Genomic DNA, 15,848 nt, shown 5'->3' on the forward strand with positions numbered 1-15,848 from the left:
TCGGCGACGTTGAGGGGGGCAGATTAGGGGTTAATAAATATAATATAGGGGTCGGCGATGTTAGGGCAGCAGATTAGGGGTACATAGGGATAACGTAGGTTGCGGAGGTTTACGGAGCGGCAGATTAGGGGTTTAAAAAAATATGCAGGGGTCAGCGATAGCGGGGGCGGCAGATTAGGGGTTAAATAGTGTAAGGTTAGGGGTGTTTAGACTTGGGGTACATGTTAGAGTGTTAGGTGCAGACGTAGGAAGTGTTTCCCCATAGGAAACAATGGGGCTGCGTTAGGAGCTGAACGCTGCTTTTTTACAGGTGTTAGGTTTTTTTTCAGCTCAAACAGCCCCATTGTTTCCTATGGGAGAATCGTGCACGAGCACGTTTTTGAGGCTGGCCGCGTCCGTAAGCAACTCTGGTATCGAGAGTTGCATTTGCGGTAAAAATGCTCTACGCTCCTTTTTTGGAGCCTAACGCAGCATTTGTTTGAACTCTCGATACCAGAGTTAAATTTATGGTGCGGCCAGAAAAAAGCCCGCGGAGCGTTAACAGCCCTTTTACCGCCAAACTCCAAATCTAGGCCTAAGTAACTTTGCACAGCTATGCAAATAAACAATTAACCCTTAAATGGCAAAAACAGATTGAAAAAACGTTAACCCCAGTAAAAAAGACTTTCAGCACCATTCCACAGCTCTGCTGTGGCTCCTACCTGCCCTTCAGAACGATTTGTGGGGGGAAAAACTTGTTTAACAACCCTCAAACACAGCAGAAAACGACAGGAGAAGCAGTGATATGTCTCAGGGGAAAGGAAACTGCGCAACTGAGGCACGAAAATAGGCCCCTCCCACCTCACTCAATGTTTTGAGGCCTACCAGAGAAACACCAGAGTGTCTCTTAATTAACTATGTGAGTTACAAAACACAAGCCACAATGACCCCTTTAGTCCCTTCAAAAAACGTTATAAATGCATCAAAAAACAAAACGTTTTTTCCTAACAGTGTCACAAGTAACTAATGAGCCCTTCAAGCAAGCTGAAATTCCTGTTAAAGTATCTGAATACAGCTTACCCTTCCCTCATGGGGATATTGTCAGCCTTTTCTAGATTTAACACAGTCTGTCTAGAAAAATATAGACTGAACATACCTCATATGCAGCTTAGTCTGCAAACCGTTCTCCCAACTGAAGTTTTCCAATACTCTTCAGGCCTTGTGAGAACAGCAGTGGATCTTAGTTACAAAGTGCTAAGATCATCATCCCTCTTGCAGAAATCTTCATCCTTTTTCTGCCAGAGAGTAAATAGTACACACCGATACCATTTTAAAATAATAAACTCTTGCTTGAGAAGTAAAAAAACTACATTTTAGTCACCACATAGCTCTTTGCCCTTCCTAGCAGTTAAGCAGGCAGAGAGAATGACTGGGGGGTGGAGCTAAGTGGGGAGCTATATAGACAGCTCTGCTGTGGGTGCTCTCTCTGCCACTTCCTGTAGGGAAGGAGAATATCCCACAAGTAAGGATGAATCCGTGGACTCGATACATCTTACAAGAGAAATATATATATACATGTCAAGGGGTATTCAGTGATTCCTGACAGATATCGGTGTTACAATGTAACTATCGCTAATTGTGAAAAAAAAAAATGGTTTGGAAATAGCATAGTGCTACTTGTACTTATTGCCCTATAACTTGCAAAAAAAGCAAAGAACATGTAAACATTGGGTATTTCTAAACTCAGGACAACATTTAGAAACTATTTAGCATGGGTGCTTTTTGGTGGTTGTAGATGTGTAACAGATTTTGGGGGTCAAAGTTAGAAAAAGTGTGTTTTTGTCATTTTTTCATCATATTTTATAAAAATGTTTATAGTAAATTAAAAGTTATGATGAAAATAATGGTATCTTTAGAAAGTCCATTTAATGGTGAGAAAAAAACGGTATATAATATGTGTGGGTACAGTAAACGAGTAAGAGGAAAATTACAGCTAAACACAAACACCGCAGAAATGTAAAAATAGCCCTGGGTCCTTAAGGGTAAGAAATTGAAAAATGGTCTGGTCACTAAGGGGTTAAGTCAACCTTATTTAAAGGGACACTAAAGTCAAAATTAAACTTTCATGATTCAGATAGAGCAGCAATTTTAATCAACTTTCCAATTTACTTCCATTAACAAAAGTCTTTTTGTATTTACACTTTTTGAGTCATCAGCTCCTACTGAGCATGTACAAGAATTCACAGTATATATTTATATGCATTTGTGATTGGCTGATGGCTGTCACATGATACAGGAGGAGTGGAAATAGACATAACTTTGAAATTACTACTCATTTGAAATTCAGATTAAGGGCTAGATTTATCATATGTCCGTTAAACATCACTAATTGTTGAAAACATACCCCGTTGGCATTTAACATTGCACAAGCATTTCTTGTGAAATGCTTGCGCAATGCTGCCCCCTGCACATTCGCAGACAAATCGGACGCTAGCAGGGGGTGTCAATCATCCAGATCAGGCAGACCTGAAACTTCAGGCATAGAAAGCAGCATCTGCTGCTTAATAAATCTACACCTTAGTGCTATTGCAGACATCCCAACTCTCCCTGAAGTTCAGGGAGTTTCCCTGATTGTAATAGCGGCTCCCTGATGCCAGCAAATGGAGTGCAATCTCCCTGAAACTCCAAGTACCATGATCCAATGTGGGCCAAATCCGGAAAAGTGTTTCTTTAAGTAATTCCTTTAGTTGCTGGGACGTTATAGAACCATCAAATCATGCATCAGTAACCAAAAAGTCCCCACTGATTCTAATAAAATAAAACACAAATACTACCTTATTTACTACATGTAATTCTATTCTAGAATATTTAAGCATTCAACAAGCGTACGATCACTGGAAAATAGGTTTGTTGTATGTGGTTGTGCAATAAAGCTACTTTTTTTTTAAATGTGACTTTAGTGGGAAGCTACTTTAATGATAAGTCCCTATCTTATTTAGGGTTTCAAGGTGTCCAATATATAATTGTGAGGGGAGGGGGGTGTCGACGCAGTAGCGGGTAAATCCACCTCCCTGAAATGAGTTTTTTCAGGTTGGGATGTCTGCTATTGCATTGTATTTTTATCATGCATTTGCTTATTATCCAAATCTATTGATTTACTGGTCCTTTAACACTTTCTACATTTACTTTTCCAAAAAGTAGGAATGTAAAAAAAACGGCCGCCTTTCAAGAGTTTGGCTTTTGATATCTTTGAGAATAGGGATAGTACAGTAATAATTTTAGTTGCTTTGCAACCTTATAGCACCAGCCTCTCCAGCTTTAACAGTTGCTAATCAATTTTTATATGAAGCTTATTTACTAAAAATGGAAAGATATTAGTGAGTTTTAGTGAATCAGCTATTTACGATAACAAAGAAACTGGTGAACTTGGTAGAGATGCCTCTGAATTTTGCTCACTGTCATAATCTTTCTACCAGGGAGATTTCTACAAGCTTTATTTTATTTTCTAGGTTGTTTTTTTTAGTAACATACCGGTTGGTCCTCACTTGTACATATCTGCTGCCAATCAGGGGTACAGTGGTCCAAATTTCATTATTTTTTAAACATTTTCACTTTCTATTGTCTTAATTCTTTAGATAATTTTTTATGTAGTACACTAAATAGCGAGACATAGAGAAAAGAGTCTCAGAGAGACAAAAATGGAAATAGAGTGAGGCATGAGAGGTAAACTGAATTTAGATAGATAGATAGATAGATAGATAGATAGATAGATAGATAGATATACTGAGATAGATGATGATAGATAGATAGATAGATAGATAGATAGATAGATAGATAGATAGATAGATAGAGATGGATAGATAAATAGATAGACTGAGATAGGCAGACAGACAGATAGATAGATGCCATATCAATAATTTCAATTAGGTTATTAAAAATGTAATAAAGAATATAGAAAAATGGATATGTAGAATAATTTCTCTCATACCTACAGCTCGGTGAGAAGTATGGTCCAATATACACCATTTACATGGGACAGAAACCGATAGTGATACTTTCTAGCTGTGATGCAGTGAAGGAAGCTCTCATTGATAATGGGGACAAGTTTAGTGGCCGTGGATACATGCCTGTGATAGAGAGGATAACCTCAGGACATGGTGAGTAGACACGAGGAACCTTTTAATACAATTTGACTGCTGAAATGCGTGTTGGATGTACAAGGTCTAAAAATGTAAAACTTACCAGGAAAAGTTCCATGACTTAAATAGGTATAGCTTAGAGGACATAAGAGAAAGTGGTGATATGATAGTAAATTTCAAGTATATTAAGGGACTTACCACCTAATACTCCTATATGGTTAATACATAAAGAGACAGAAAACGGTTGCATTATAAAAATATGTGTATATATATATATATATATATATATATATATATATATATATATATATATATATATATATATATATATATATATATAAACAGGGAAAGAGATAATGTGGAATGTTATATCAACTATGGAGGATGCAATTATTGTATCTATACAACAATCATGACTAGGATAGCATAATAAAAAAAAAATGTTCCTTAGTAAATCAAATATATATATAACTAACAAGATGAAAAAATATGAAAAAAATATATATGTAAATATGTATACGGATACCTTAATAATTACCATTATTATTGCATGTATGTCCTAACTATACAAACGGCAAACATCAAATGCACTCAACAGTTATCTGTTAGCCAGTACTTACTCTAAATATAAAATATATGCATTATATCAAAATATACAAAAGGCATTTCATTGCCAATAATTAATTAGGTCATATTCACAGTTCATACCAGACGGAAATCTGATGCGCAATCTAAATAGCCAATACATTTCTTGTTTTGCTAAAAGGGAATCCCTATTTCCTCCTCTTTTTGTGCGAAATAATTTTGTATAATCTTCCACCGAAAAGAATTGAGATTATGGTTGTGTACTGTAACAAAGTGTTGAACCAATGATCTATTCAGAAAGTAGTTTATAGCTTCAAGTCCTTTTTCCAAAGAAATGGAGGAATAAAGGGCATCTACATCAAAAGTTAACCAGTGATCTTGTGATTCCCGTTTCATAGATGAAACTATGTTGAGAATATGCTGGGTATCCCTGATGTAACTAGGAAGTGCTAGAACAAAGGGCTGAAGGAGTTCATCTACTCATGATGAAAGATGTTCAAGAAGGGACCCAATTCCACTGACTATGAGTCTCCCCCTAACAGATTCAAGGGACTTGTGCACTTTGGGATAGTGGCTGAATACATACTGGGACAACAGGTTGTTCAACATATCGGTAACAGAAAGTTTCTTGATAAATGAAACCGGCTTCCAAAACCTCATCCAAAAGGTGTGCAAGATCCTGCTGACAGTGGAATTGTGAAGCTGTCCCATAGCCTCTTCTATGTATTGGGTTTTATTCATTGGAACTATAGACCCACCCTTATCTGCCTGGTGTATGACTAGGCTATTATTGTGACTAAGTTCATAAAGGGCCTTCCTCTCTGATACTGTTAAATTCTTATGTGTTGAAAAGAATTGTTTATTAAGCTGATACAGATCACTTTCCACTCTTTCGTAGAACCTTTCTATGATCTTTCCCCTATTTTGTATGGGGTAAAAGTATGAGGAGTTTTTGAAAGTGCGAGACCTACTGATTATGTTAGTATTTTTATTTGAAGAAATGGAATCTTGATGTAAATCCTTGAGTGCCTGGATATCACAGTAGGTGGGGTGCGCCCCCTACCCTTGGATATATTATAGTTATCATTATCACTTGTCAGGTGTAATGTATTACTGAAATGTCTACGTAGTGTGATATTGCGAATAAGTTTGTTTACATCTAGTACAGTTCTAAAAATATCAAATTTGGCAGTTGGTACAAAGCCTAAGCTGTAGCTCAATAAACTAGTCTGTGCTTGACAAGTTTATAACTGAGTGGGTTTGTATTTTTTGTTTATTGTATCTTTTCGGAGAGTGTATCTCCCTCTGTCGGGTTGTGATGAACTTAGACCGCCTCCTGTGCCATAAGTTAGGGGTTTCTCAGAAAAAAAAACTGCTCAAGTAATGCTAAATCTCTGTCCTGTTTATCATTACATGATAAAGCGTTCCCGACATATTTTGATTGATTTCTGTTATGTTGTGGTTTAGGGAACAAAGATGTATGGCTATATGGGTGAAGAGTTGATTGACTGCTTTTGGCTTGAATAAGTATAGGAGGCCTAACGGGCTGTGTCTGATGTGTAACTTGGGATTGTACATGTATATTCTGATTGCTGGTGTCATAAAATGAATACTGTGTATTACAATCTCCATCTTCCCCACCTGAAGCTGATACGTCCTCACCTGAGTCTAATTCACTATCAGTAAAAGTGAACGTCTTACTAGTATCCCTATTATTGGATTTATAAGTTGTTCTATGCCCTCTATTTCTGGATCAGCCTCTAGAGCTACATCTCCTGTCCTACGTTTTCTGGTCCAAATATATACAGATTGAATATAGTAATCATATTTATCCCTCACATATTTCTCATGTTTAACTGCGATAATTTGTGCTTTCAATGCTGCTACAGCAATTTGCAAAACTAAATCAAAACCAGGATAATCAACATCTGTTTTACGTGCGTTTAATTCAGCCTGCACCAGATCGATAGATCTTCTAATACCCAAAAGTAGGTTGGTTTTATAGTGAATAAGTCTAATAAGACGAAAAGAACAGTCACTCAAAGCCAGATTCCACAATTCTATTAAGTCCTTATCATTAACTTGGAAAGTGGGGAATTTTGAAATACATAATCGCCTAGGGATCATCGTAATTTAATATATTTATTAAGAATCCAAATGTCCCATTTGAGCTTATGTTCTTTGATCATTTAACTCTATTTCTTCAAACAAAAGTGATAAAGAGAGATTGGCATACTCATTTGAAAATCCTGAGTGGCAATATCTCTTTTCTGTGATGGGTGCAGAGAATACAAATTCACAGTCTCAACCTCCATAATAAGCCATATGGGTGCTTACTAAAAAACAAGAATTCCCAAAGGTGTGGCCAAAACCCAAATATTAACAAACACAAAGGATATAGGCGATGATGCTAAATAGCACTCAAAATGGTAACCAACTAGAGTAATGAAAACAACATTTATTTTGCCAATGAGTATAGAGAGAAAGTCTCTGTAGCTGTGACACAGCCTATGATATAACAGGAAAAAGAAAGCAGCATAAATACCTGCTTAGAGGAAATCCCATCGGACGAACAATCCGCTCACTGTCGCGAGGAGGGAGTGATTCATATCCCAATGAGTGTTATGAGCCGCAGAGTCCCCTCTATATAGCATCGTCTCTCCAGGGTGATATTGTAGGCTCCAGAGATGGAATCTCCTTTCTTGCAGTTGAAGGGACAAAAGAAGGAGGGTTCAGATTCCTCTTACTTGTCTCGGCAGGCGTTGTAGTCAGTGTTGCTAGAGGTGTGTCACATGATGGTGAATGTCAAAGTTCAGCTCAATGCTCAACCCTGTAAAATAGCCAATAGTAGATACAACTTGAGAAGAAGCCAGGGCGTGATTAAAAATTAGAGTTTATTTTGCACATCCAATGCATATTTAAACAGAGGGGGTTGTGAACGCGTGAGAAACACGACAGCTAACATGTTTCAGCATTAGTGGTAATCATAGCTGTTGTGCAATACACATATGTGAAATTTAAAACACATATGGACTCGTGACTGGATAAAAACAACTTTGATATATTTGTCATTAATATTCTGCACCTGTTGTGTTAAAGCAACCTCGAAATATGGATAACATATTAGTAATAATCTATACCAGTGAGGCTACGTAAAATAACCTAAATACAACCATAATAGTAACAATAATGATTGTTATCACTGTTTTAGCACTATCTTTTCTGATATATGATCTTGTATCCTGATGGGTTACCACCTAATACTCCTATATGGTAAATACATAAAGAGCCAAAAATGGTTGCATAATTAAATAATATATATAAACTGGGAAAAAGATAATGATTAAATTATTGTATCTATACAACAATCATGCCTAGGATAACATAATGAAAATATGTTCCTTAGTAAATCAAATATATAAACAATATGAATATATATATATATATATATACATATATATATATATATATATATATATATATATATAAATATATATGTAAATATGTATACGGAAACCTTAATAATTACCATTATTATTGTATGTACTATATTTCTTTCATGTAATTAGCAAGAGTCCATGAGCTAGTGACGTATGGGATATACATTCCTACCAGGAGGGGCAAAGTTTCCCAAACCTCAAAATGCCTATAAATACACCCCTCACCACACCCACAATTCAGTTTTACAAACTTTGCCTCCGATGGAGGTGGTGAAGTAAGTTTGTGCTAGATTCTACGTTGATATGCGCTCCGCAGCAAGTTGGAGCCCGGTTTTCCTCTCAGCGTGCAGTGAATGTCAGAGGGATGTGAGGAGAGTATTGCCTATTTGAATGCAGTGATCTCCTTCTACGGGGTCTATTTCATAGGTTCTCTGTTATCGGTCGTAGAGATTCATCTCTTACCTCCCTTTTCAGATCGACGATATACTCTTATATATACCATTACCTCTGCTGATTCTCGTTTCAGTACTGGTTTGGCTATCTGCTATATGTAGATGAGTGTCCTGGGGTAAGTAAGTCTTATTTTCTGTGACACTCCAAGCTATGGTTGGGCACTTTGTTTATAAAGTTCTAAATATATGTATTCAAACATTTATTTGCCTTGACTCAGAATGTTCACTTTCCTTATTTTCAGACAGTCAGTTTCATATTTGGGATAATGCATTTTGATTTAACCATTTTTTCTTACCTTCAAAAATTTGACTCTTCCCTGTGGGCTGTTAGGCTCGCGGGGGCTGAAAATGCTTCATTTTATTGCGTCATTCTTGGCGCGGACTTTTTTGGCGCAAAAATTCTATTTCCGTTTCCGGCGTCATACGTGTCGCCGGAAGTTACGTCATTTTTTGACGTTATTTCGCGCCAAAAATGTCGGCGTTCCGGATGTGGTGTCATTTTTGGCGCCAAAAGCATTTAGGCGCCAAATAATGTGGGCGTCTTATTTGGCGTGAAAAAATATGGGCGTCGCTTTTGTCTCCACATTATTTAAGTCTCATTTTTTATTGCTTCTGGTTGCTAGAAGCTTGTTCTTTGGCATTTTTTCCCATTCCTGAAACTGTCATTTAAGGAATTTGATCAATTTTGCTTTATATATATGTTGTTTTTTCTCTTACATATTGCAAGATGTCTCACGTTGCATCTGAGTCAGAAGATACTACAGGAAAATCGCTGTCAAGTGCTGAATCTATCAAAGCTAAGTGTATCTGCTGTAAACTTTTGGTAGCTATTTCTCCAGCTGTTGTTTGTATTGATTGTCATGACAAACTTGTTAAAGCAGATAATATTTCCTTTAGTAAAGTGCCATTGCCTGTTGCAGTTCCTTCAACATCTAAGGTGCAGAATGTTCCTGATAATATAAGAGATTTTGTTTCTGAATCCATAAAGAAGGCTATGTCTGTTATTTCTCCTTCTAGTAAACGTAAAAAATCTTTTAAAACTTCTCTCCCTACAGATGAATTTTTAAATGAACATCATCATTCTGATTCTGATGACTCCTCTGGTTCAGAGGATTCTGTCTCTGAGGTTGATGCTGATAAATCTTCATATTTATTTAAAATGGAATTTATTCGTTCTTTACTTAAAGAAGTACTAATTGCTTTAGAAATAGAGGATTCTGGTCCTCTTGATACTAATTATAAACGTTTGGATAAGGTATTTAAAGCTCCTGTGGTTATTCCAGAAGTTTTTCCTGTTCCTAATGCTATTTCTGCAGTAATTTCCAAAGAATGGGATAAATTGGGTAATTCATTTACTCCTTCTAAACGTTTTAAGCATTTATATCCTGTGCCGTCTGACAGATTGGAATTTTGGGACAAAATCCCTAAAGTTGATGGGGCTATTTCTACCCTTGCTAAACGTACTACTATTCCTACGTCAGATGGTACTTCGTTTAAGGATCCTCTAGATAGGAAAATTGAGTCCTTTCTAAGAAAAGCTTATCTGTGTTCAGGTAATCTTCTTAGACCTGCTATATCTTTGGCTGATGTTGCTGCAGCTTCAACTTTTTGGTTGGAAACTTTAGCGCAACAAGTAACACATCGTGATTCTCATGATATTATTATTCTTCTTCAGCATGCTAATAATTTTATCTGTGATGCCATTTTTGATATTATCAGAGTTGATGTCAGGTTTATGTCTCTAGCTATTTTAGCTAGAAGAGCTTTATGGCTTAAAACTTGGAATGCTGATATGGCTTCTAAATCAACTTTACTTTCTATTTCTTTCCAGGGTAACAAATTATTTGGTTCTCAGTTGGATTCCATCATTTCAACTGTTACTGGTGGGAAAGGAACTTTTTTACCACAGGATAAAAAATCTAAAGGTAAAAGTAGGGCTAATAATCGTTTTCGTTCCTTTCGTTTCAACAAAGAACAAAAGCCTGATCCTTCATCCTCAGGAGCAGTTTCAGTTTGTAAACCATCTCCAGTCTGGAATAAATCCAAGCCAGCTAGAAAGGCAAAGCCTGCTTCTAAGTCCACATGAAGCTCAGCTGGTAGGGGGCAGGTTACGTTTTTTCAAGGAAATTTGGATCAATTCTGTTCACAATCTTTGGATTCAGAACATCGTTTCAGAAGGGTACAGAATTGGTTTCAAGATGAGACCTCCTGCAAAGAGATTTTTTCTTTCCCGTGTCCCAGTAAATCCAGTAAAAGCTCAAGCATTTCTGAAATGTGTTTCAGATCTAGAGTTGACTGGAGTAATTATGCCAGTTCCAGTTCCGGAACAGGGGATGGGGTTTTATTCAAATCTCTTCATTGTACCAAAGAAGGAGAATTCCTTCAGACCAATTCTGGATCTAAAAATATTGAATCGTTATGTACGGATACCAACGTTCAAAATGGTATCTGTAAGGACTATCTTGCCTTTTGTTCAGCAAGGGAATTATATATCCACAATAGATTTACAGGATGCATATCTGCATATTCCGATTCATCCAGATCATTTTCAGTTCCTGAGATTCTCTTTTCTGGACAAGCATTACCAGTTTGTGGCTCTGCCGTTTGGCCTAGCTACAGCTCCAAGAATTTTTACAAAGGTTCTCGGTGTCCTTCTGTCTGTAATCAGAGAACAGGGTATTGTGGTATTTCCTTATTTGGACGATATCTTGGTACTTGCTCAGTCTTTACATTTAGCAGAATCTCATACGAATCGACTTGTGTTGTTTCTTCAAGATCATGGTTGGAGGATCAATTTACCAAAAAGTTCTTTGATTCCTCAGACAAGGGTAACCTTTCTGGGTTTCCAGATGGATTCAGTGTCCATGACTCTGTCTTTAACAGACAAGAGACGTCTAAAATTGATTGCAGCTTGTCGAAACCTTCAGTCACAATCATTCCCTTCGGTAGCCTTATGCATGGAAATTCTAGGTCTTATGACTGCTGCATCGGACGCGATCCCCTTTGCTCGTTTTCACATGCGACCTCTTCAGCTCTGTATGCTGAAGCAATGGTGCAAGGATTACACGAAGATATCTCAAACAATATCTTTAAAACCGATTGTTCGACACTCTCTAACATGGTGGACAGATCACCATCGTTTTATTCAGGGGGCTTCTTTTGTGCTTCCGACCTGGACTGTAATTTCAACAGATGCAAGTCTCACGGGTTGGGGAGCTGTGTGGGGATCTCTGACGGCACAAGGAGTTTGGGAATCTCAGGAGGTGAGATTACCGATCAATATTTTGGAACTCCGTGCAATTTTCAGAGCTCTTCAGTTTTGGCCTTTTCTGAAGAGAGAATCGTTCATTTGTTTTCAGACAGACAATGTCACAACTGTGGCATACATCAATCATCAAGGAGGGACTCACAGTCCTCTGGCTATGAAAGAAGTATCTCGAATTTTGGTTTGGGCGGAATCCAGCTCCTGTCTAATCTCTGTGGTTCATATCCCAGGTATAGACAATTGGGAAGCGGATTATCTCAGTCGCCAAACGTTGCATCCGGGCGAATGGTCTCTTCACCCAGAGGTATTTCTTCAGATTGTTCAAATGTGGGAACTTCCAGAAATAGATCTGATGGCGTCCCATCTAAACAAGAAACTTCCCAGGTATCTGTCCAGATCCCGGGATCCTCAGGCGGAGGCAGTGGATGCATTATCACTTCCTTGGAAGTATCATCCTGCCTATATCTTTCCGCCTCTAGTTCTTCTTCCAAGAGTAATCTCCAAGATTCTGAAGGAATGCTCGTTTGTTCTGCTGGTAGCTCCGGCATGGCCTCACAGGTTTTGGTATGCGGATCTTGTCCGGATGGCCTCTTGCCAACCGTGGACTCTTCCGTTAAGACCAGACCTTCTGTCACAAGGTCCCTTTTTCCATCAGGATCTGAAATCCTTAAATTTAAAGGTATGGAGATTGAACGCTTGATTCTTGGTCAAAGAGGTTTCTCTGACTCTGTAATTAATACTATGTTACAGGCTCGTAAATCTGTATCTCGAGAGATATATTATAGAGTCTGGAAGACTTATATTTCTTGGTGTCTTTCTCATCATTTTTCTTGGCATTCTTTTAGAATACCGAGAATTTTACAGTTTCTTCAGGATGGTTTAGATAAGGGTTTGTCCGCAAGTTCTTTGAAAGGACAAATCTCTGCTCTTTCTGTTCTTTTTCACAGAAAGATTGCTATTCTTCCTGATATTCATTGTTTTGTACAAGCTTTGGTTCGTATAAAACCTGTCATTAAGTCAATTTCTCCTCCTTGGAGTTTGAATTTGGTTCTGGGAGCTCTTCAAGCTCCTCCGTTTGAACCTATGCATTCATTGGACATTAAATTACTTTCTTGGAAAGTTTTGTTCCTTTTGGCCATCTCTTCTGCCAGAAGAGTTTCTGAATTATCTGCTCTTTCTTGTGAGTCTCCTTTTCTGGTTTTTCATCAGGATAAGGCGGTGTTGCGAACTTCTTTTGAATTTTTACCTAAAGTTGTGAATTCCAACAACATTAGTAGAGAAATTGTGGTTCCTTCATTATGTCCTAATCCTAAGAATTCTAAGGAGAAATCGTTGCATTCTTTGGATGTTGTTAGAGCTTTGAAATATTATGTTGAAGCTACGAAATCTTTCCGTAAGACTTCTAGTCTATTTGTTATCTTTTCCGGTTCTAGAAAAGGCCAGAAAGCTTCTGCCATTTCTTTGGCATCTTGGTTGAAATCTTTAATTCATCTTGCCTATGTTGAGTCGGGTAAAACTCCGCCTCAGAGAATTACGGCTCATTCTACTAGGTCAGTTTCTACTTCCTGGGCGTTTAGGAATGAAGCTTCGGTTGACCAGATCTGCAAAGCAGCAACTTGGTCCTCTTTGCATACTTTTACTAAATTCTACCATTTTGATGTATTTCTTCTTCTGAAGCAGTTTTTGGTAGAAAAGTACTTCAGGCAGCGGTTTCAGTTTGAATCTTCTGCTTATGTTTTTCGTTAAACTTTATTTTGGGTGTGGATTATTTTCAGCAGGAATTGGCTGTCTTTATTTTATCCCTCCCTCTCTAGTGACTCTTGTGTGGAAAGATCCACATCTTGGGTAGTCATTATCCCATACGTCACTAGCTCATGGACTCTTGCTAATTACATGAAAGAAAACATAATTTATGTAAGAACTTACCTGATAAATTAATTTCTTTCATATCAGCAAGAGTCCATGAGGCCCGCCCTTTTTTTGTGGTGGTTATGATTTTGTATAAAGCACAATTATTCCAATTCCTTATTTTATATGCTTTCGCACTTTTTTATCACCCCACTTCTTGGCTATTCATTAAACTGAATTGTGTGTGTGGTGAGGGGTGTATTTATAGGCATTTTGAGGTTTGGGAAACTTTGCCCCTCCTGGTAGGAATGTATATCCCATACGTCACTAGCTCATGGACTCTTGCTAATATGAAAGAAATGAATTTATCAGGTAAGTTCTTACATAAATTATGTTGTCCTAACTATACAAAGTGCAAAAATTAAATACACTCCACAGCTATCCATTAGCCAGGGAACTTCAAGATGCCTAAGCAAGATGCCTAACGATATCCTGTGAACTAAATACATTTACACTTTTAGGACATTTTGGGCAGACTTACTGTGCCTATGGTTGTTATATGCTGTGAAAAACCTATATTTCTTTGTAAGTCTTGTAATGTCATATCACTTTGATACATTTCTCTTTTTTGATATCAGGGGTTATTTACAGTAATGGGGAACAATGGAAACAGTTACGTCGTTTTTCATTGATGACTATGAGGAATTTTGGAATGGGAAAGAGAAGCATAGAAGAGAGAATTCAGGAGGAGGCTCAGTTTCTTTTGGAAGAGTTTCGAAAGACAAAAAGTAAGTCAACACACTTTAATGTTTGCAAAATAAATATAGATTGGTGTATAAACAAATGAGTAGATAGATCCAGGTTCTCACATTTATTCTTTGTTTCCTCAGGTCATCCAGTAGACCCCACATTCTATTTCAGCAAGGCTGTCTCCAATGTTATTGCTTCTGTAGTTTTTGGAGAACGGTTTGAATATGAAGACAAACAATATCTTTACCTCCTTGATACATTTAACAAGTCATTCAGTGCATTTAGTTCAGTCTCAGTACAGGTAATCACTTTTACCTATCAAGAAGGTTGCGATCATTATAAAACTGCAAAATTTTCTCATTAAGCCTTTCACTGTCATTATGAAAAAGGGGATATTGTGTAATGAGAATTTCAAACAAAAAAATTAACAGCAACATCATCTTTCATAGCTGTACAATGTTTATCCGAACATCATGAAGAAGTTACCTGGACTACACAACCAAATGTTTAATGGTTTCGAACAAATTCAGACATTTGTTGCCCAAAGAGTCAAAACCCATCTAGAAACACTGGACCTCAGTTCTCCTAGAGATTTTATTGATTGCTTCCTTATAAAGATGGAACAGGTAAGTGAAAAGTACGATTTATCATGAGTATTAAAGAAAGAAGACAGACAACATTATAGAAAAATGAGCACAGGATGAAACCATTGGAAGTCCATCCAAAGTTATGATCGAATGCCAACAATTCTATATAAAATGGTTTAACATTTTTCTAAGTACTATGAAGATGGAAAATAGAATATATGGACATTAGCAAAATGATTCAGATATTGCAATATACAACCTAGAGCACTGGTTTTCAAACCAGTACTCAGGCCTCCCTAACATGTCACGTTCTGAGGATATCTGTACTGGAGCACAGGTGAAATAATCAGTGGATTAGTCAACATGGTTATTTTACCTGCTCTCATTCAAGGTAATCCTGAAAACCTGTCCTGTTGGGGAGGCTTGAGGAGAGGTTTGAAAACCAGTGACCTAGAATAATTAATTACGCTAAAATCTCATGAGATTTCATAGAAAACTTTTAAACTGAGTAGGGAAATAACATGACTGTGTCTGCACATGGCAGATGTTAGCTCTCTTGCAAGCCTGGTGACTAGCATCCTGATTGGCTGCTTTAAGTCCTTTACAATGTGATGTGGCAACAAAGGAAATTTTGAGTTAAATATTTTCCTTTTTTTACATAGAGATGTTCAGGTGATATTTTTTAGTCAGCATTTTACAATTATGCTGCATCCTTTGTCAACATTTAGGTATTATGTCCCTTTAATCATTATGATTAGTATCCAGACCAGGAGAGACAAACCATAAAAATGTATCATAAATAT

The 15,848-nt window shown here is 37.3% G+C and overlaps 1 protein-coding gene across 2 annotated transcripts in view; it reads left to right on the forward strand.

Annotated features, from left to right (window-relative positions):
- LOC128666900 (cytochrome P450 2C29-like) overlaps nt 1-15,848 on the forward strand; it is a 51,074-nt gene that overhangs the window by 21,747 nt on the left and 13,479 nt on the right. Inside the window, exons 2-5 of one of the 2 annotated variants that reach the window (XM_053721711.1) lie at nt 3,974-4,136; nt 14,347-14,496; nt 14,599-14,759; nt 14,908-15,084. In XM_053721711.1, the coding sequence (XP_053577686.1) occupies nt 3,974-4,136; nt 14,347-14,496; nt 14,599-14,759; nt 14,908-15,084 (651 nt within the window). The remainder of the gene's footprint in view (nt 1-3,973; nt 4,137-14,346; nt 14,497-14,598; nt 14,760-14,907; nt 15,085-15,848) is intronic. The other variant, XM_053721712.1, reaches the window with a different exon arrangement.

The sequence above is a fragment of the Bombina bombina genome, chromosome 7, assembly GCF_027579735.1.
Source record: "Bombina bombina isolate aBomBom1 chromosome 7, aBomBom1.pri, whole genome shotgun sequence".
NCBI lineage: Eukaryota > Metazoa > Chordata > Amphibia > Anura > Bombinatoridae > Bombina > Bombina bombina.